The following is a 22,949-nucleotide window of genomic DNA, read 5'->3' as shown; positions in this document are numbered from 1 at the left end:
CAATACAGTCTTCTACCTCTAAATAAATAAATGGTTTTATAAAACACACCGTAATCATGAGGATTACGCAATCGATGTCAAAGCAAGTAACCGTACCAGCAGGAAGCTGCATCTTTCCGCACTTTGTTTTGGTATTGCTGGACCCAGCAGAGACAAACAGTTGCTCCTCAGGGAGCCAGAGGAAACGCTGCTAAACAGATGGCCCAGTAATAGGTGCTAATTACTGCCAGCAATCTCTATGCTCCGTGATAAACACAAACCTGGCTGTCTAAATGTTGCAACTTCCTTGTCAAACCTTGTGGAGGAAACCTTCCATCAAATTCATTTATAGGCATTTCATGATAGCAGCTTGAGTTTCAGGCTTAATCTTATGAGAAAAGATGTTTATAAGGGAGCGAACACTTCATCAAAGTGGTCCAAAAAGACATCTTCACATAAAAGGACAATAAACAATCGGTATTACAATCCTAGTGTTTTGTGCACACTTGGAGAAATGTTCTTCAAAGAAAATGGTATTCTCTACGGAATGTCATCCAGAAATGATGTTTCAGTCACGTTTTTATGTGTGAGTAAACCGAAAGAGAAATAAATAAAATGTCATTTCTGTTTGGCATTCTGGGCCATTTTCTCACCACACAATTCCTTTGGGATAATGGAAGTGTCTTGTTTCCATAAAATGTCACAAACAATCGCATGAAATCCCCCCCACACACACACAGACACACACACACACACACACAGACACACACACACACACATGCTATGGAGCGCATCGACTCACTGGTTATTTATGAAGGCATATTTATTGATGGTCTCGATGACAAACTTGAAAGGTATCTTGGAGGTCAGAGTGTAGCCGTGTTGGACCATCGGCTCCCCTTCAGGACCGTCCCAGCAGTCCACTGCAGGGAAACACAGAGGAGATATGGCATGAATAAAACACTGCATGCTATTCCTGCTCTGACAGACATTTCTCACTTTTAACCTCTAATCTTTAAATATAGTAGAGTTTTAATTTACTCTTATGTATGATCAGCTATTTCCCACTTATAATAATAATAGATTTTATTTATAAGCGCTTTTCAAAAACTCAAAGACACTGTACAATAGTTAAAAAAACAGAAAGAACAGCACAGTCAGGACAGACTAACAGGCATTGCAACATTACACACAAATCATAAAGATAACAACAATAAAGGTAAACTACAGAAAACAGAAAATACATCACAATCATACATTAAAAGCTTGTTAAAACTTGTTACAAAGCTTGTTGTAAACCCATCTTTACAGAGCTGCTTTTAATTGCTAATGTCGCTGTTTTTACCATTGTTTTAATGTGCTTTGCCTTTTAAATTTACTTTGTCGTCTTTTAATGTGACTCTGCAAAGTGTCTGAGTATTTTGAAAAGCACAATATAAACAAAATGCATTATTCTGACTTATTATTATTCAAAATTGTCTTAAAAATGTCCTACTGGTATTAAAGTATTCTGGGACACAATAAAGTGTTAATAAAAGCCATGTGTTAGAAAGATTATGCTTCATTGTTGTATCTGTTAGTGTTGCTGCTGCTGTGGTGCTGTTTTAATTTCATTCTCAACAAGCAAGCAGAATTTGTTTGGGATATTGTAAAAATAAGAAAAGGTTTATTAGTCTATTATTATATAGGATATTTTATTCAAGCAGTCGACATCCATGAAGTTGTGGTTTAATATCAAAGTGATATCATTAAATACATGGACTTGAGCTTGTATAAATGGACTTGAGCTTGTATAGCGCTTTTCTGGCTCTCTAGCTTTTAAACTGCAGGTCACACCTACACACACACACACTGATGGCAGAGGCTGCTATGTTAAGGGGCCCTTTATTATCAGCCAATCCCATTCATGCACATTTATACACCGCAGACAAAGCAGCGGGAGCAACTTGGGGTTAAGTGTCTTGACCAAGGACACATCAGACAAGGCTGCAGCAGCGGAGGATTGAACCCCCGACCGGTTGAGAGATGACTGACTACCACTGAGCCACAGCCTCCCCATATATACATATACTGTATGATGAAAGAGAGATTCCTTGAAATGTGAAGAAATTATCAAATAAAGCTTGTCCAGTTAAAACAGGCTTCTCACAGCACACATTATTGCTTAACTTAATATGAAAAGCAAAGGTGTTTCTAATTACAATAATGAGGGCTCAGTTTAATTGTCACAGTCCCCAGTGAGCCTTGACAGTGTGACAGTACACAGCATGCACCAACTGCAGGATACTCGAACTAAAGCAGCTGAATGCTATATACTTGTAATTGATTTGATTATTTACACCTGTGTGTTTCCTGCTCTGCAATGTCAGTCTTTTTGTGGATACAAACTGAGCATTGCATGGCGTCCATGCTTGAAAGTAGATGGACCCCTTACCTTCGACACAGCGGCAGCCAGACTGCAGCACCCAGGCGTACATGTCAGTCTTCGAGTGGGAGAGGAGCTGGTCTCCCGTCAGGTACGTGTTGTGAGAGGAGGCGATGAAGTAGTTAGACAGAGGCTGATCCATATCCTGATTCACCTCATGGTGCAGGGGGTTGAAGATGTCACATGTTGGACTGCGCATGAAACTTGTAAAACCTGCACATTAAAAAAAAATGAAAAAAATAAAACCCAGAAGGCATTACAGGAGTATATGAACATGATTGAATGGTAGAACCCTTTAATGGTTCATGTGAAAACAGCACAGAAGGTTGACCTTTTGGTTGGATTGCCTTGAATCAACTTTGATTAAGCCCTATCTGCTTATGAGTAGGAGAGCTGAGTATTTAATGAAAGGTCTTACAATACAAAACTAAATACAGAAATTATATTAAGCTGTATATACTGTACATTAATGGTGCAAAGAGGATGGATTTTAATCACACTGGGTATCTGCTGACCAGTTTGTTTTTGAGCACCTACAGCGAGTCAAATGTGTCTCATCCTTGTAAATTCACAACATTCTGTACATGTACAGTTCTTTAAGTAAATCCTGCTGACTTTAATGATTCTCATACTATTGCAGATTCTGACATTGAAGATTTTTTTTTTATAAAAGGCCTTCTTTTTTTATGGCAAGTAGGCTTCTTTCAAAACTAATGACATTAGCCCATTAGCCTCAGCTGAACATTGGGCTCAATGCAAAATAGCTTTTAAAAGCAAGCTAACAACTAAAGCAAGATGATGAAATCAGTAATCTACCTTGCTTGATATCAGCATGTTAGCATTTCTATAGTGAGCATGTTAGCAGGTGGCCCGCAGTTGTGCTTTAGTACAAACAGTGCAAGTTCATTAGCACATACAATGAGATTAAATTGGACAATTCAATGCAAAATAAATTGTGAAACACAGAATAGTACAATAAGTATTTCATGCCTGCTCCAGATTTAAAGCAACCAATGTTGCCTTGGAACAAAAAAACAAAAGGTTTCCATTTGCAGCAACTAGATCATATTGTGCCCCTTATAACAGCTTCTAACAGTGACATCCCCAAAATCTCTCTTTTTGAGTGGGTTGATCTCCAGGAAGAAAAGGCAAAGGAGGACACACTCAAACCAGAGTCGAGAGGTTTGAAACCACCCTACTGGTGGATACACTTCACACAGCCAACTTTATTTCGGTGTGACAGCATGAAGGGGGGACTGAGGGGGACGAAAAGCATCCTTTCATCCAGAGGAGGGGGCGGAAATGAGACAGGAATACGGAGAGCGGGAGATAAGCCAAAGAGGAATAGGAAGCAGGCAGTGAATTTTGAAAGGGAGACTGTGTAGGCAAAATGGAAAAATGTGATGTAAATATTGGAAAGATTTCTTGTCATGGGAAGTAGGTAATGATATTGGACATGCAATCTCATCTTGGTGCTATACCACCTGAATCCAGATTTCTACAGTATGCTGTGTGAAATGAATCCTTGTAAGAATTAGACTGGATACCCTATAAAGTCACACATGCGTAAAATACCAAATACTGAAGGAAACTGTGCATCACACTATAAAACCATTTTTTTATGTGACTATTTTTACATTACTGTCTCATCTGGTTGAATGTATGTTTCAACGCCCACATTTAATGCGTGCAGGGTTAGACATCAGACATACTGGTGTGATCAGTCAGACCTTCATGCCTCCAACAACAAGATTAGTCTCACCCCTCCTCCTCTCCCTCTCCTCTCCTCTCCCCATACTCATTCCTCTTTTTTTCTGTCACACTCTCATTTGCTCTTTTTCCAACCCTCATTCTGACTTTCCAGTGTTTTTCCCTATGGCTATTCCCCTCCATCCTAACTGCTTTTGATTGGTTAATCTCACAGTTACTCTTAGTAGCATTTGGTATACTCTAATAAGACACTCCATCATAAACACTTCTCAATGCAATCGGTCTGAAATGTTCAACGTCATTATTCTGTCTTTTCAGTCAGACATTCAGGACGGGCTTTCACAGTAAAACAGAGTTGATACAAATGCCAATTAAATCCGAAAATTCAGTATTAAATCTGAAAACAATGCAGATAGAATCACTATAACTTGACCTTTATAACAGAAATTCCTGGATCTTCCCTAAATTGTGAGATTTGGGAAATTGGTGGAAGACTCCGTTTTTCTTTTAAACTTGCACAGCCCGACAAAACCCTTCAGAGATAATGAACAGATTGTCAAAATTGACATTTGTTTGTATCTTCTTTTTGTGTGTGTTACAGGTTTTGCAAGTGTTCCAAAAACCCAGGCTAAAACGGTTAAAGTTCTTTACAAAAACAAGCTACAAAAACAGATCATCCAATTCTACACAGCAATTATCATTCAGTGCTAAATAGGATGAAAATAAAGCATGTGTTATGTGCACAAGCTTATGTCCCACAACCATAAGCCTCCCAAAAAAATTATTATGACATAAATTCTATTCATCTAGATTAAAAATGAACCTATTAAAAAAATTAATTAGTTAAGCTGAAAAGAGAAAAGAAATAGGAGAAAATTACCTTCTATCCCCATGACGCCTCTCTGTTTATATTCATCAGACATCTCAAACTTGTCGATGATTTCTGCGACATATTCTGGAGTTGCATTGGTCATCTGTAAAGAAAAAGATGAGCAGAGTACATATAAAGAGTTTGTTCAGGTAGTAAATCATGATGATTTATTCCCATCATGAATGCTAATTAAGTCACAATAATTTCCCATTACTGTAACACATTTGTGTTGCTATTTAATTAATAGTCAACCATGTCGAACAGGCATGTCCCAGAACAGTATAAATGATTAGCATGGCAGGCTTGAGACAGTAAACACAGCATGGTAAAAAAAAAGAAATGACAGCATTGTTGTGTGGGAGAGAAAAGAGTGTCAGAAACACAAAGAAAGATGCTGCAAGAAAAATAGTAGCAAAGAAAAAACTGTAAAGAACAAGAAAGGGGCTCCCAGAAGGAAAACCAATTTCAGGAGTGATAGATTGTCTTAGTGGAGCAGATTCCTCTGGAGAAACGGAGGAGGCAGACAGAGTTGCATGATGTTAGACTAAAGAGAATAAAATCAATCTCTGTACAGAGGCTGCATCTCAAATTGAAACGGTCGATTTCAAACTAAGTATTTTTGACAGCTCCTCATAAAAATGTTTCTTCTCTTAACATCCGTAGCTGGAACTTTTTTATAAAATCTACCCTGAGACCAGTGTGACATCTGACCTTCTGCTCGTTGCGCAGCAAGTTGGCCAGCTCCTCGGCTGTGAGATGGTCCTTCCTGTCGCTGTACGCCATCATCAACAGGAACAGGTCTCGTCTCATCGACATCATCCTGTAGAAGACGGAGAACTCCTCATATGTCAGCGTGCCCTGCTGGTCGTCTGTATCTGCCTCCTGTGAGGGCAAGGGAGTCACATGTCAACCATGGATACATCTTACACTAGTATATTTTGAGGGTAAGACGGCATTAGTGAATTCTACACAAACTCGTTTTGCAGTGTCATGTATGTTATCTGACACAGAAAACAGAAAGTGCTGAAGTAGCTTAAATTACTTGTAAGGACTCCTCTAAGGTGTATTTTTGGGGGTTTGTATGCCTTTATTATTTAGAGATTGAAAGAAGATAGAGTCAGAAATTGGGGAGAGCCTATGTTGATGTGTGTGCGCACTAACTGCCAGGCTACCGGCGCCCCTAAAATTGGTCTTGAAACTATTTTTCATATGTAGAATATATGATATGAATTCTGACTATAAGTGGACTTTTAATAATTCTAAAGATTTCTCAACGAATATTTTCGATTATTGTCCTTTTTTTTTTTTTTTTATTATAAACAAATATTTTCAACCAAAGATACTTTAAGTGTGCTTGATGAATGATCTGACAGTAAAAAAATAACACGCGTATCAATGACAACAGTAACTTTATAAAAATACAAATAAATAGTAATAATGTAGTTTGAAAAGACTACCAGATATAAATATACGGTAAATTATAACCAGCAATTCCAACAGAAATTTAAGTAACACACATGAATGAAGAAAAATAACTGGACATGCAACATGCTTTGTTCAGGAGCACCATGTGTAAGCAAAGGATTGGCTGATTTAAGCTGGAGTTTAAGGTGACAAGTTGACACTTTGCTGAATTCTCCCTTCCCTGGAGATAATTTACACCTCCTCACTCAAAAGATTATATAAAAAAAGAAAACATATCAAACAAAGTGTCCAGTTCAGACTTTTGTATTGCCACCAAAATCTCCAGAAAACTATTTCAAGCCAGAAGAATGAACTGATGCTTGATGGCAATTCCCTCTGATAATCTGGTTACAATGTACTGCCCCAAACTAATGATTACTGTGATGTGACAATGTGTGTGTGTGATGTGACAATATCAGCCCTATCAGTCATTGCAAACAGCCTACAATCAGAAGATGTATAATGAGTCATGAATGTGTGCACAGGAGAAACAGCTGTGCACATGTGTTTCTGCAAACTGTCTTTTCTTTTTATCTCCATCTCCTGTCGTGTTACTTTCACACTGATACAAACAAAAAAAAATCACACCAGCAAGCACACACACTGTCCTAACACAGAAAAACACTACCTTTTTTCTGTCCTAACCTCTTATCTGACTTCAAGTTGCCTGAGGATACACGCAGCGAGGCTCGATGTGTTCCCCCCCCCCCCCTCTGTCTTTTAGCTGGGATCCCTCATCTCATATTACCTGGATCTCACGGGGGCCCATTCCACTCCACACTGAATCTAATAATACCAGCTAATGCTTCCGTCACAGTCCCGTAATGAGCCCGCTGTGTTCAACAGGAACGTGCTCAAAGACAGAATGTACACACAACCAGCCGAGTAAATCACTGTGGACTTTATCAGAAATGCATGGACATAAAACAAAGATATTCAGGACAAGCTGTTCAGGCTCCCACACTGCTGTCTACCAATGCTTCAATGGAAAAAGATGAATTAATGAAGTTTCCTTCTTATCTGAACCTAAAGAGTAGATTATGTTGCAAAAGTTCAGTTCATCCCATTTGGGAAAGACACACTTTGAAATCAACTACTTTGTTTGGATAGTTTCTGAAACAGAAGGAACATACTTACAAGGAATTTAAGGAATAGATTTTTGGAAAGATCATTTTTTTGGCCTTTGTGTCTTTACTACAGCTAACGAGAGAAAACATGATTGGAGGAGAGTGTGGGACAAACCTGATGCCTCTGTGTATGCATCGCCTGCTCTACCAACTGAGGTAAATCGGCAACCCAAGGAGCATGTTCTAAAAGGCAAAAGTAGTATTTCATCAAAGCTATATTATATTACGTTTTCCCTATGATTTGTGATTGTCGAATGTCTCCTGTGTTACATTGAACAAATACATGTTGTTCATGAAAACCAAACAAAGAATTGCATAATATCTGTTCCTCTCCTTCTTTCAGGAGTGAATTTGTATTTCATAGGTTACATTTATTTTCATAAAACCTTTCAATCATGAGGAAAACTGGTCCACTTTGGAATATTGGAACAATTGTTTTTAGTATTATTGTAAGGATTTAACAACGCAAAATGTGATGCTAGACACCTTCTCCTCCCAACCCTTCAAATATAAATCAATTTAGGAAAATGCATTCTAGTCCAAACTTCAGCTTCAATTGTAAAGTTCTTTTAACTTGACTTTACCCAGCATAAACCACAATCACACTAAGGTTTTAAATACTTTTGTAACTCTCATTGATACTGCCTTTGTCTACAGTTTCTGAGCCATTTCCTCCCCTGCCCACCAACCCATATTACCCAACCAGACAAATTTCTTTCCACACCTGCTACCCATAAGCCCTTTCTGCACTGTCCACATACTCTGAGGTGAGTATTTACCCTTTCCAAGATTGTTTTTGCAGCCTTGTTGCAAAGGTTTTGCAGCTGTGGTTTGCTCTGCTTTTCTTACATGACCTTGTCCATTTAGGATTGGCTATCAGACTTCCTTACCGAAATGTAACTAATTATTTTGGATGTTTGTAGTAAAAACATAATAGAAAAAAGCAAATATGTGGGATAATGATATCAACGTTTTAAACAGTATTTTGTTACTGTACATTATAACACACATTTAAAAAGTTTTTGGCATTACTCAAAAAGACTTCTGTTTTAAATATTGACGCAGTCCTCTCCTTACACGACTTCATCTTTTCCTAAAAGTGTCTCTCTCACGTAATAACATGAAATATTCCTCGCACACTAATAAATGCACATAGAAATTAAAAATGCAACATTAATATGACATCATTGATGTTTAATATTTATGCACATGAAGTGTTTGGTTAAAGGGAAATCAAACCTTTTTCAATTTAGTAAAAAAAAGGTTTGATACTTGTGTGGTAATGTTTTGGAACAGATATCTGTTTTTTTTAAACATATATGCTACAAATATCAAATTGAGAGCAATCTATTGTACATGGAAATGTATAACATGAATGTGTTCTCACCTGAAACATCTGCTTGACCTTCCTGCGCGGCAGGTTGACATTCAGTTTGTGGAGAAGTTGGTAGATCTCTTCAATGTTCAGGAGACCGTCTCCATTCTTGTCAGCCTCCTCAAATGTCTGCTTCAGCCACGTCGCACACACGTTAAGGAGAATGAGATTGTTTATTCCACTGCTTTCTCTCCAGTATTCCACCTCCATAAAGTATTAAATTAGGATAAGTGCTTTGATTTTAGCCTATGAGTTGACATAAACCCTTTAGAATCTCTAATAGCTCTGGTCTGAAGGTGGATGGTAATTAACAATAACCTATGCCTTCAGTACTACGGCATATTGTTTGGAAAGCGCTTTTGATTGGTTTTTTAGAGGAAAAAAAACATCCAACTCATATTTAACAAAGCATTCCTAAGTTGTAGAAAATTATACAGAAACACAAAATGGTCTTCTTTCTATGAAATTAGTTTGATCAGGATGAGGCATGTGTTTCACCCGTCAGCGACGATTAATGTGAGGCTTTGTCTTTCCCCTTGAAAGGATATTGGTCGTGTGTTCGCTGCCGTTTGGCCAGCGAGTCCTCATCACTGATCCCGGCCATCAGATAGCGCAGGCCAGTGATCCAGGTTCTGGCTTCTTCAGCATTTGTTGTCACCAGGTCGAGGGACTCCATGTGGTTTCCATGGTAAATGGTGAAACAGCAGGCCGGGTCAAAGCTGCCGTCTGCATGCCGGTGGAAGATGTCTGATTGGCCGCCCTCTGTCACTTTGTACAGCGAATCAATGGTGACTGACAAGGAGAAGTAAGGGAGAGGAAAAGAACAGTTCAGGTTTTTTGGGGTGAAATTACTAATTTTACCAAAGATGCCACACTGTTAGACTTTTATATACATTTTTTCATATAATGAATACTCAGAGAAACACTCAGCTATTGTGACGTCACCCAGCATGGTCACACATTTTTAAAGTCTCAAGTTTAGCTTGTTTTTAAAAAAAAAATGTATTTGAAGGTTTATCTATTTTTTGCCAGAAGTGACCATATTTGGACAGGAGGGTGTACTTTAAGGTGATCGAGTCTTCAGCCAGGACCAATGGTTTGGGGCTGAGTGCTATAGTGAGGGTAAAGAAGATGGAAAATATTGAGAATCTCACTTTTAAAAAGTTGGTATTGGTATTTTCCCACAATTTGCTGACAATAGGAAACATTAAAAAAAATCTGTTCTCCCCTTTAATACATCATGTGCATATTGATTTTTCTATTCACTATTGTGCTCAATAATACAAGCCAAAATACCAAACATGCACACAGCTTTTAAAAAATAACCAACACCAAGTTAGTTTTCTTTGTTAGTAGGGAGGAACAGTGCATAGTTAACTGAATGGTCCTCCTACATTTTTACAAATATACTCAAATGATATAATAATAAGACTAGTGGCCATTATCAATGGATGTTTTCCCTAGAACACCCTTATTATATGAAGTGATTAAACAATTCATTAAATGATTGTTTTATTCAATGAATTACCTTCATACCAACCAAAGATTACTTAACCATAATCCATTCCAAACATATTTTTCTAAACAACACTCAGTTCTCACATCCCTTTACATAATCTCATCTCTGGAATTCTGCTTCAACAGAGAGAAAGCATTACGGGGGTCTTATTTGGATCCTCCTGTTCAGACAGATAACACACACCACACAAGCACCGATCACATGCACACGCATGCACACATTGTAAGAAAGAACTGGGCAGCTGCTGTGTTTCTCTTAATCATTTCAATGGAGCGGATCAAAAAGGCTTATCTAATGCACACACACAAACACAAACACACAAACTGCCATATTTACATATGTAGGAGCAGGACCACCAACCTACTGAGGCACAGATGTATGCCGCAGTAGGTTGATATATTAAGCCAGAACAGTAAAAAAAAAAGTGACACTGATATTTGAGTGGGCCCTGAAATATTTTGCTTATAATCCCCTCAGAGACAGAGCAATGAGGGCTGCCTACAATTTTAGAAATTCAAGAGTCTTTCCGGTTAAAATAAGCAAATAGACCAAAAGGCAATCTACAAAGTGCTTTTTAACATGAGACACGATACAAAAATAAAAGGAACATTTGTATATTATAATTCCAGCTTTCTCTTAATTTTTGTTTATTTTTTGCCGCTGTTTCTAGTGGTTGTGATTGCTTTGCATTTGCACACATCATTGTATATTTATACCATCTTTTTCATCAAAGACCAGGCAATGGAGCCTTTTCTTTTATAGACAGCAAAAGTATAGGTTAAGGATAAAACTGTTTCTATTTTTGGTAAAATGTTAATTAACAAGTCAATGTGGACTGTACGTTCAACCATCTTAATTACATCTGAAATCAGTGGAGGGCCCACTCATCATAGATGCTGCAGTTTATAATGATTTAAAATGATTATAAAAAACCGTCTTAGTGTTATTTTGTTTAAAAACGAAGGAGTAGCATGCCAGAGGCTGCAGGAGTGGCAGTGATAAAGAAGAGTGTTTGCATGCAGCTGTAAGTGTATGTGTGTGTATGTGTGTGTGTGTGTGTGTCCATGCATACTCACTCTTCGCCTTCTCACTCTTGCGTGAGGGCTTCCAGCGAATGCAGGAGCGATGCTCATCCAGGTAGAAGAGTCTCACCAACCCTTTGGATCCCGCCTTCAGCTTCACCATCTGTGTCCCCGACTGCATCACACTCATGCATCGCTCCACTACAGAACAAAAATCCCACAAAGACAAACACCGGGGTCAGTAAAGCACTTTATTAAGACACAACGGGAACAGGTGTCTGGCTAGATGTGTCCTCTTTCAGGAAGGAGTGAGGCAAAGTGTCACAGTGTCGGTCAATTAGCAGTGGAGCCAGCAGTCCATGTGGGTCAGAGTCCAAACTACAACAGAGATGCTACTGTGGGAACACACAAGGCGGCTTTTCTGTAACACACTGACCTGCTGCGGAGACGAAACAGAGAGAAGGAAGAAGGAGAGACATCCCAAAGAGAGAGACAGAGCTAATGTGTGTCTCTGTGTTAAAATATTCACTGGGCACAAACTGTAGTGTGTTCAAAATGAAATCTCCATATCATGCTGGCAGCCCAATACAAAGTTTAAGCTCTTTTAAGCAGGTTTTTGCAGTCCAAAGATTTAGAGATCTTTGTTTCTGTAGTTTTTTCCAGTACAACAGAGGTAAAAACAAATTAGTTTGCATTGAAAAAACTATATTTGAAGAAACTTTGTTCTCTATTATCATTTTTCTTTCTACTTTGGATAATTCACAAACTTTCCAGCCGAATGTTTTGACAGCAGGAATATTTCAGACAGCGGGGGAAAAGAAGTTGTTGAATCATGATGAGGGTGAAACTGATACTGCATTGTATCATGAGTCATCTTGTGATTCCCACCCAGTGGTGGTGTGGTTCATTAAGGAAAAATAATAATACCAATTTTAAAAAGGTGGAAGCTATTCATTTAAAACTGTCTGCATGGCAGGGGAGCGACCACGGTGGGTGATTTGAACCTTTATACAGGCATAAATGAATGTCTGCGTGCAAGTTGGTGCATCATGGCTGTTTTATATACTTGATTGATGGTATAGTCTTAAATTCATCTTATTCTTACTATAGGTTATTTTATCTTGTTTTTAGTATTGAGCACTGCTGTCACTTCATCGTGTTTTGTCCTGTAGGCTACTGTCGTTTGTGTGTAAAAGTAGGCTGAGTAACTCACTGCAAACCAAATCTACCTACGGATATCAATAAAGTTACCTTACCTTACTTTACCTTACCTTAGTACACAAATAAACTTACATTGCTACAGGTGTTTTAAAGTTTCACAGTGTGCAAAGGCAGCTCTGCAGCTTTTCCAGAAATGCACTAAACTAAGGACAGAAGAAAACGTAATCTTACACTTATTTATCGGCAAATGTTTAATTAAAGGCGCTCGAAATAGAAGAAGGAAAAGTAAAGAAGTGGAGAGGTCTGAAGCCGAGAACAGAGGGACAGAATGATGGAGAGAAGTAACTTTGTGTTTGATTGCTTCACTGCCTGAAACTGTCCTGCACTGAGAAGGATAAAAGAAAAACTTCAAACCTTTGACTTTTTTTGTGGCAGCTGGTGGCAGGAATACAGACGAGGATGACAGCAAAGAGACGGGAAGATTTCTAGCCTCATTAGTGGAGTGTGTGCATGCCTGTGCGTGTCTGTGTGTGCTAATATGTGCGTGTACATGAATGCATGAGTGTATTGTTGGTTGTTGCATGAGTGTGGATGTAGCAGCATTTTTTCCAGGCATAAGTAAACACAAATATATCCAAAACTTTATCTTTTTATTAAATATTTTGTTAACATTGTTTTTTTATGTTAATATTTCATCATCAGACTTTACTCGTAACAACCTTGGATGTAAGATATTACAGGCTGCATTGATGCTTGCAGAGAGAGGGAAGTCCCACTCTGTTTACAACACTCTATTTCTCTCAACAGATTGATTAAAAAATGATGAACTTCTGACCACATGGATATAATGGAAACAAATTGAAGAGTAAACAACCAGATACCATTTTTTTTAAGAAAACAAATGATGGCCTTTGGTTGAAACCTGAAACCTGTCATTTCTTAAACGATGAGACCTCATAACAAAATCGACATATGCAGACTGAAATTAACACTTGCCACAATGTATCTTTTCAGTAAATAATCCATCTTTTATATAAATACATGTACTCTAAACATGTTAAAACATCTATTCACCCAGATTATGATTGCAGAGATTGCTGCACTGATCTGTTATATAATACTTGGCCAATCCACCGCTTGCACCTAAGGGGGTTTGAAGATTCGATGAGTTCTCTCCTAGACTGCTTAGAGGATAGTGAGTACATGAATTTCACACCTCTTTGAGTTCCTCAACATGAAGAGATTGCTCTAGTATCACAGTTTTAAGATGTCGGGAATGAAGACTGAGACCTACAAGACAACAGACACACACCATGTGAGCACATTTGTCCTCTACAAGCTTCTGCAACTGCTTCGACACTGGACGCAAGTCAGTTGCATAATGAAACATGGCTTTATTTTTACACTAAACCATCAAACGCCAAGTAGTATTTTCTGCTTAGGGTTGTGACAGCACATTTCCAATTGCTTAAGTAAAATAAGTTCTGCATCAAAACCACGTACATGATGATCAAATTAACAAATCAAAATATGTTTAACTGAATTAAACAACACATACCAAAAAATGCATGTTCGTCACAAACATAAAGGTAAATATGTTTGGGGGGGGGGGGGTTGTCTTTTTGCCTTTATCAGAAAGGATAATTAAAGAGAGACAGGAAATGATAGGAGTAGAGATTGAGGGATGACATTTTGGCAAAGAGCCAAGGTCGGATTCGAACCCATGGCCGCAGTGAAGAGGACTAAAACATCAGTACACGGGGCGTGCAACATAACCACTTAGCTATCTGGTGCCTTAAATCTTTAGGATTTTAAACTCCAAACTGGAACAGTATATTAGCCCTTTGGAAAGATAAGAAATTACAACATGTTTCAAGTTGTAGGATATTCATCATCTTTCCTTTCCTAGACAACATGGATGATTATCTTTTTTAAAAACTAGGCCAGACCTCTCATAGAATACCACACTGTATTTAAGAACACTTAAGGGCTCCCACAGAGCAGAGTCCTTGTTAACAGGCTCTCTGTTTATGACAAAATAAATAGCTGTTGTCACTTTTGTCTGAGCCGTTGATACTCACTATAGGGACAGTATTATACACTCACACACACACAAGCATAAGCACAAGCACATGAGCCTGAATCTGTGTTTTATTTCCCAAGACAAATCATGAATGCGCTGATGGCCACACAACCTGCTGTGTTGGTAGCACCATCCAGGACGTGGGATGAGAAACACGCAGCCATGTAAATAAAACAGTATCCTTGAGTTCTAATATCCTTCGGGATCTTCTCTTCAACACACGTCATTGTTGGTTTACTGAGACGACTTTCCACCTGGGCCTGAGAAGAACCAGCACAAGGTCAAGGTAAACAAAAGCCAAGAAAACTGGGAGGGTTTTTTTTTGTTTTTTTTCTCCAGAAATTCACTAGTAAACTGAATTTGACTTTTCTATTGTGATGGATAAATCTGGTAATATGAGTTTTTTTTAATTAGATTAGATTAAATAGATTAATGTCATCATCAAAAGCACACCACAGCTGCTTTACTCAAATGTATGTTAAGTACAAATGATTAGTCATGTGAACATCTGATATGAAGCATGATAAACAAAGCCACTCAGTGAGACATTTACAAAGAGCCGATGTAAATAAAATTAATAAATGTTTTTCTTAAAAAATGTATGTCAATAAAAAAAAATGTATATACTGATCCCACTTTAGCTTATATTTATTTTGGACTATTTTTGGGGCACAGGTGCGCGAGTAACGAAATGTTACTCGAATAATGGGGTCAACGGCGAGTACTCGTACCCATCCGTAACACAAACAAGCAGAGAATGTGGCGCAACTGGAAACAGGCGATACACAGTAACGAGCATAGAAATGGCAACTGCCAACCAGCATACGTCAGGTGGAGTATTGCAGAATGCAGCAAACCACTGCACAAGTAGGCAGTGCTCACATTGGCGTAGTTTGCTATGGCATAAATTCTACGCAGAAGTATAGATCAAGCTTGAAAAGACGAGGAATTTGACAGCAGGAAAATAAAGACGACGACAGATGGAAAATGACAAACAGTCGTAAAATAGGTTAAAGAATAAAGCATGATGAGGGGTGAAATTTACATCAAATTGCAGTGAATAAATGTAATCCTGCGTTCTACATTACCTTTTTAGGTGCATTCTTCAGCTATTCAGACATGGTGATGTTTTGTTGTTTGATTGTGTCAATATCCGTAGAATTGCTTTCCCCTGATGTTTTTCGTTATCGCGGGCCATATATCGCATATTGTATTTTTGTATTGTGAGTTACCCAGCCATTCCCACCCCTTTTTTTTAATCATACAGGTAATTTGATTATTAATAACAAATGAGGAATGAATACAAAAACATACTTGTTTATAATAAATGAGCATGTGCGTATAGTGTTGATAGAACTCTTCAAAGCTGCAGAAAATAATGGGACAATGAAGACATGGGTAGACTAAGAAAGAGGAATTAATTAGAAACAAGAACATAGGCCTTATTGCATAATTTATCTCGTATAGCCACTTGTGAAATTCTCAGCTTCATTAGGGATTTAATTTATCAGCAGTCAAATGCAATTTTATTGCTGTATTGATCATATCCCCACTCCCTGCTGTAGCTATGGCCACCTCGTTCTGAAGCTTTTTTCACTTTCAGGGTAGAAATTCTTCAGTGCTTAGAAATGTAACATGATAAATCAGGTCCAAAGAGAATTAAGCGGTTTACCAGCATCACTAGAGCATACATGCCCATTATCCCACAATTCCCTGCAGTATAAATATGTCAAATTGTTTTTCAAAAAGGAAGTCAGATATATTTCATAGAAGAAGCCTAAAAGCGGAACAGAAGTTGGATTATTTTATTCATCCAGACGGCTCTCCAAAAATACTGACATGGAGTGACACACAAGGCTGCCACTGTCTGTGTTAAAACACATCTTAAAAAGAGGCAACATGCTCTCTGATGTTGGTGCCCTCTCTGGATTTTTTTTTCCATATTTGTCTGAATGTCTTTCCATCCATGAAAGCCCTGACATTTCTTCAGGCTTTCTCCAGTCTCTTGACTCTCAAACAGCTCTGATAAGGATCATTAAGAGTTGAATCACAAACCAATAGGGGGGAGATTGGGAAGCTAAAGAACGAAGGAGAGGTGGTTGAAGAAAGCTGCCTTGTAATCAAAATTGAGAACTGATGGAAATGGCTCTCAAAAGGCCAGATAAATCAAAGGATCACACCCTTCACACCTTCAAACCAATCTAATGCCTGACTTTCACTTCAGCATCAAAGCTCACACAATCAGTGTGAGGATTTAGATTTATTTCTAGTTTTACTTGCAATTATATAATCTACCCTGCAGAAAATGTGAATCTAGTGTTCCCCTAACCCCTTTCTGGCATTTGAGTGCAGATATCTGCAGGTGACATGGCCATGTTATCCATGAGGGTTCTCTCTTGCAACTGTGCAGAAAAGGATTAAAAAAGAAAGTCATGCACGGCAACTGCAGCCAAGCGTAAAAAGGGTGGATTTCCATCGAGGAAAGACACTAAAATAAAGATGTAAAGCATCTTTTTTTCTTTGTTCATACTCTACCTTTTGCTCCCTTTATCCGAGTCAAATAAAGTCTGCTTCTGTGCATTCACAGATGTGTTTGTTGCTTGCCTTTCTTGCATGTGTGCATGTTAAAAAACTCATCATCTCTGTCGGCGCAGAGCAGAGACAGCAGATCAAAGCTTCATCTCGTCACAGAGGCCCAGGCAAATCAAACATATTTTAATGGGGTGGGCAATAGAGACGCCTCTGTGATAACCTAATGAACAAAGACTGACCTCACTTAGATCCACACAACACAGGTCAGGCCGGAACGACAAACAATGCCATCAACAGCAGTTGTCATTCATCAATTTTCTATCTGAACTGTCATTTTTGATCTCCACATGATGCAAGAATCCTCTCATCCTGCCTTGCAACCTAATTTTTTATGAGTCTATCATCATTTATTTTAGCTGTTACTGTTAGGCCCTCGTTAAGATCGTATTGAGGGAGCTGACTGAAATGGACAACAGTCCGAGTTTTAGCATAATTTATTCATGACAACATAAATTCATATTCAGCAACATCTGCCAGATCCTTCATGCACTATTCATGTGACATAAGGCACCACTGCCTGAACCATCCACACCAGTTTGACTGTTGATGTGACACAACAATCAAACTGAAATAAAAACCGTCTAAATGGAGGCGTGGTATCTTCATTTTTCACTTACTGCTCTGTTTGTTCTGTTGGCTCTCATTCCCTGAGGGCTTGTTTTGTGTGCTGAAGTTTAATCAAGATGTGATTCACTTTTTAGTTGACTTGCTGTCCACAGGACAAAATGAATAACATCTACACAGAATTACCACTAAAGCACAAACAAGATGAATTTTCTCTTGCATGTAATGAGTAACAACTCATTAAGACGGCTGCAGGTTTAAAGTCATGTATTGCAGAAAGTGAGCAATTCAATCATCCTTGGGATACTTTGATACATAAACATGAGCTCCTGCTCTTTTTCTGTGCCGCAAATAGCCCCAGCAAGCAATCCAATATGCAAAAGGTTTGCACACACACATGTTCTGTAAGCAGAAAACACGACGCAAAGTAGGAAAAACATCAGAGTAAGATATTTTTTGATTGACTATTTAAGTGTTGAAAAGAAGGAAAATGCAGTGAACAAGAGGCTCACATTAGTTAGTTTAATGGGTTTCTTTCTGTTAGTCATACTGTACTAATACAAGTGTAGAGTCACACAGGCAGACATAAACTCACCTATTTGTGTTAGCCTACATTTCTGTGGCACCGCCAAAGAGCCACTAATGTGGTAGACGTTATGTGCCAGGAGAGTCGCGACAGTTATCACCGCCGATTTTTTCGCAGGACCATATAAAAAGGGAGAAGGTACTTTATGAGCTGGACCAAAAAGAGAAGAACGTATTCCATCCATTCTCTCTGCAGAAAATAAGAACCAATAGGAGTCTTCTTGAGTTCAGTCCAAGTTTACAACACACTCAACTCCACCTGTAGCTTCACAGTCCAAAAAACTCTTGGATTTCTTCACATCAGACTACAGTCCGGACTTTCTTCAGACAGAAAGCCTCCACACGCTGAAAAATGAAGTAGGCAACTCAAATCTCCTGCTGTTCGTGCTCTTCTGATCTGTCCTCTGATCTGTGGCAGCACCTTCGCTTCACACACTTCTCTCTGGAAAAACACACACACACGTTTCCACCTGTCTGCAGGTCATGTGCGCCACAGGTCATCTGCTCTGCCTGCTGCATCCACCTCTCTTTAATGTCCAGGGGTCTCTCAGAACATGTTCTGCTGTGACGCTGTCGCTGCCAACATGCTCCCCCGCTGCTCTGATTCATGTTCTGCATATATGAGCTCCAGTATTGTTGTTTAGTTCATGAAGTGATTATAAAGATGAGGGGTTGAGGAGAGTGCAGCAGATGTCCGTCTCTGCATATATCATCTGGGTTCCATTAGGGTCAACCATGGGGCTATGAGGATAAGAATGATGACATAACAGACACTGGAACGCACTATAAAAGGCAGATTTAATGGGTTAGCATGTGGGATATGTTTGTCTGGGTGTGTTTGTGTGTGCTACAGGAGTCACTAACAGCACATCTGTCCATCTTGTTCTGAATGCACCTCCATTTAACACAGGCTTCACTCCCCCCGAGGGAGAAGTCCTCTAAAAGCATGATCAACTGTCTGTACTAAAAATGTAGTGTACTGGTTCATACAAACACAAACACATGAAAGACCCCTTTCATTATGAGCAACATAATACTATAATAAAAGGATAGATTCACATAACCAAATATCCATGGGGCTTTTCCTGACACATAGCGCACACACATTGATGTGCATGTCCAGAGAAGGTTTGCGGTTTTGGTGATTGCAGGCGTATCCAGGTTCGGCTTGGTGCAAAGAAGAAGAGAAAATGTACAGCGTTTAGGTTGGAAAGAACCATGAGGTGGAGATGGAGTGACTTATCGCAAGATTTAACGAGAGCGAGAAAGAAAGGCAAAATGTTAAAAAAAAAAGTATACCATCAGTGGTGGAATAAACAGGCAGATCGTTTATTGGTGTTAAAGAGCTGCTTGAATATCTGCAGCTGGTCACTGTTGTATCAAAAACAATGAATAAAATGTAAATACTAAAGCATTGAAACTTCAAAGTAAACCTATACTGCTCTGCATATTTGAAGATAAAAATGTAAATTTGATTCGGATTTAAATATTTAACACTTAATCATCTCATGTTAAAGCCCCAATGAGGAACTTCTGGTTTGTTTCTATTTTGGCACCCCCTGTTGACCTCAAAGAAGTAATATCTCTTTTCCAGTCTTGTGCTGTACATACAGTTTTTTTTTTTGGTATTGCATCGCCTCTCGGGCAGCAGTTTCAGGCATAACAAATAACCACTGTATACAGACATAATCAATCTTGATATTTTTGGTTTTTTTAGCTCATAAGAAGACATGAACATTAATTTCATTTGGCTTCAGAAGTTAAAACTCCTCACAGCAGCTTGAAATGTAAAATATATAGAATTTTATTAGACTGTTAAACACCAAAATGTCTTAATAAGTTAAAAGTTGACTTAACCTGTTATGTATGTGACAGATACAACATGTTTATCGTTGCCATGGAAACACCGGATTTTATGTCAAAGAATGTACATGAGGAAGCGGGAACTGATACTGAAAGCTGCCATATTGTTGCTGATTGTGCTGCTGTGATAAAAACATAACGTGTAAATTATAGTTGGATGCATCGTCGGTAAACATATTCTCTTCCTCAGGTCTGTTTCACCTGTTCGTATTGACTACGGTCAACTCTGAGTTTGTTTAAATCGGGTGTGCGGGGGAGTAGCAGAGATAACCGTCACCATGATTCCCCGCCAGCCTTGACGTCATCTTTTGTTATTGTTTTGAATGAGAGCCCCCTGGTGGCAGAATTTTAATTACTGCGCGTTAAACTGTTAAAGTAAAGCTTATTTCATTGAAAGATTTGGTTTAGGGACTTTTGAGTTAGTCACTAAACTTTAACTAACACAAATACATTAGATTATTTCAACCAAAGATGGTAGCCAAAGCAGTTGCGAATAAAAATAAGCAGGATTTCACAGGAAGAGTGTCCCTCTGTGTCAGTGAGTTGGTTATGATAACACAAGAAGTGTTGCACTACAGTGGGCATTAATGTAGGTTCAGCAAAAAGCCTGCTTTCATAAAGAGGAGCAAGAAGGCATAATGTTACACATTTTGGGGAAAATGGCGCCACTTATTCCGGCACAGTGTTATTTCCTTGCTTATATAGTAGGGAGATTTTTCAGTCCTGGAAGTTAGATTTTCCCACTTTCACCTCAACAAACCATGTAGGCAGTCAAAAAAATATCACTGCTTGAAACTGCATTACAGGAGTGATGTAACTAAAATACATCTAATATGGGAGACTAATATGACAGCAAAATGAATGAATTTAGGGTGATGTCATCCACTCTGCATCACTGTTCTCTCAAGGGACATTCAACAGAATATTAATGAAATGAGTCAGGCGCACAGCTCTGTGACCAATGACTCCAGGACAAATGTGAAATCGGGCTGCAACATGGCAACACAAGTAGCGCTAGCACATTTGTGACAACTTTTAGTCCAATCAAGATGTTTTATTTTGTCTACTGGCTTGTTTCTGTTCAGAGTCATGCAGGCCTGAAACCTTTTCTAGTTTGTCTTTGAAGGTGGAGGGCACAGAAACTGTCTGAATCAGATGTCAGTCTGAGGTGATGCAGATAGACAGATATTCTCATCCATCCCTGTGGGACTGCTGGAGTCTCTAATCCACCTGATGTTTGTCACTGAAGGGAAACATGAGGGAAACCATCATGAATAACATGTTGACTGCAGAAGGAGGGGAGCTAGCCAAGCAGCCGTGATGCAAGTCATTTGTTGTTGATTATTTAAAGAAAAATAATATCTTTCATCTTTAATTGTGTAGTTTGTTTTAAGCAGGTATGTTTGGTTAAGATAAAGTCATTTAAACACCAGCCAACAACCCCACAGCTCTGATAATGTATTTATCAGATAAAGTGAAACTTTAAAAAGCTTGAAAAAGTCCAAAATCACTTAAAAACTGCAAAAAGAGTGCACACAAAACACATATATACAAATCTTACTTGTCATTTCAAGTGTTGTTCTTTAACTTTGGCTCCTACAATAACAGTGCTCATGAAAGATCCAGGAAAAAGAAAAAGCCAACAATTGGACCCAAAATACAGTTTGTATCTGCCAAGGATCCATTTGAGCATTTTCAAACTCAGCAGGTAATTGTTTGACAGAGTCTTTCTACCACTTAAACTACAAAAAAGGGTTTATAAAGTGCACTTCATGGTTGTTAACATGGTTATATTGAATCCACTACTTGGATAATTGTAAGAAAAAAAACACTCTCATTCAAAAAAGAAACTGCTACTGTAGCCTGGTGGGAGTAGAAGATGGATTTGTGCAACTTGGTGCTAGGTTGAGAATAGTTATCTCTGTATTGCAGCCTTTTCTTTTGACAGAAAACACATCATTCACTCAACCTCAAGAGGCCACTTGTAAATAAAAAGATAAAGCTGTGGTTCAGAGGTTAGCATTTTGACCTTTAACTGCAACATCCCTCCGGCTTCAGAAAGATGTATCTCTCTCACCATCATTTCATGCCATTTGTATTATTTTATAACAGCCATTCATGGTTCCTCTATAGAAGATGAATTCTTATAACTTCCATACTGACGTTTTATAAACCCCCAATATGTGGTGAAAATGTCTATTTTTTACCACAGAAAAAACCTACATAACATCAGTTGATATTCAAGCCACAATCTTGCTGTTGAAAAATGCAAATGCAAACGTGCACAAAAACTGCATTTCCTCAAATGTCCACTTGAGGCTGGCTTCAAAAACTAAGGAAACTCAATTTGGTCCCATGTTTAAATTTTCATTGTTACAGTAGAAATAAAAATGTTACAGCCTGGTTCAAAAAATGATTTAGGTCAAGACAGATCGTTTCTTTATTGGTAAATTATGTACGGGATTTTTTTTTTTTTTTTTTCAAATCTTGATTTTTGAGTTAGGCAAACATTTGCATCATTAGTAGTGTCTCTGAGTTAAGTGGCACATTGTAGCCGTTTGCAAGGAGGCCCATTTCAACTCCACTTCTTTACCCGTTGCTAGATTGTC

General features: G+C 38.5%; 1 protein-coding gene across 1 annotated transcript in view; it reads right to left on the bottom strand.

The window, feature by feature from the left end:
- Positions 1-22,949, bottom strand: part of plch1 (phospholipase C, eta 1) — a 57,434-nt gene that overhangs the window by 22,083 nt on the left and 12,402 nt on the right. The window contains exons 3-9 of the mRNA XM_061046737.1: positions 11,547-11,693; positions 9,500-9,743; positions 8,964-9,093; positions 5,697-5,867; positions 4,995-5,088; positions 2,414-2,617; positions 782-902 (exon numbers count right to left, since the gene is read on the bottom strand). Coding sequence (XP_060902720.1) covers positions 782-902; positions 2,414-2,617; positions 4,995-5,088; positions 5,697-5,867; positions 8,964-9,093; positions 9,500-9,743; positions 11,547-11,693 — 1,111 coding nt within the window. The remainder of the gene's footprint in view (positions 1-781; positions 903-2,413; positions 2,618-4,994; positions 5,089-5,696; positions 5,868-8,963; positions 9,094-9,499; positions 9,744-11,546; positions 11,694-22,949) is intronic.

Source organism: Labrus mixtus, chromosome 9 (genome assembly GCF_963584025.1).
Source record: "Labrus mixtus chromosome 9, fLabMix1.1, whole genome shotgun sequence".
In the NCBI taxonomy this organism is placed as follows: Eukaryota; Metazoa; Chordata; class Actinopteri; order Labriformes; family Labridae; genus Labrus; species Labrus mixtus.
This window is presented reverse-complemented; position numbering and strand designations above follow the sequence as displayed.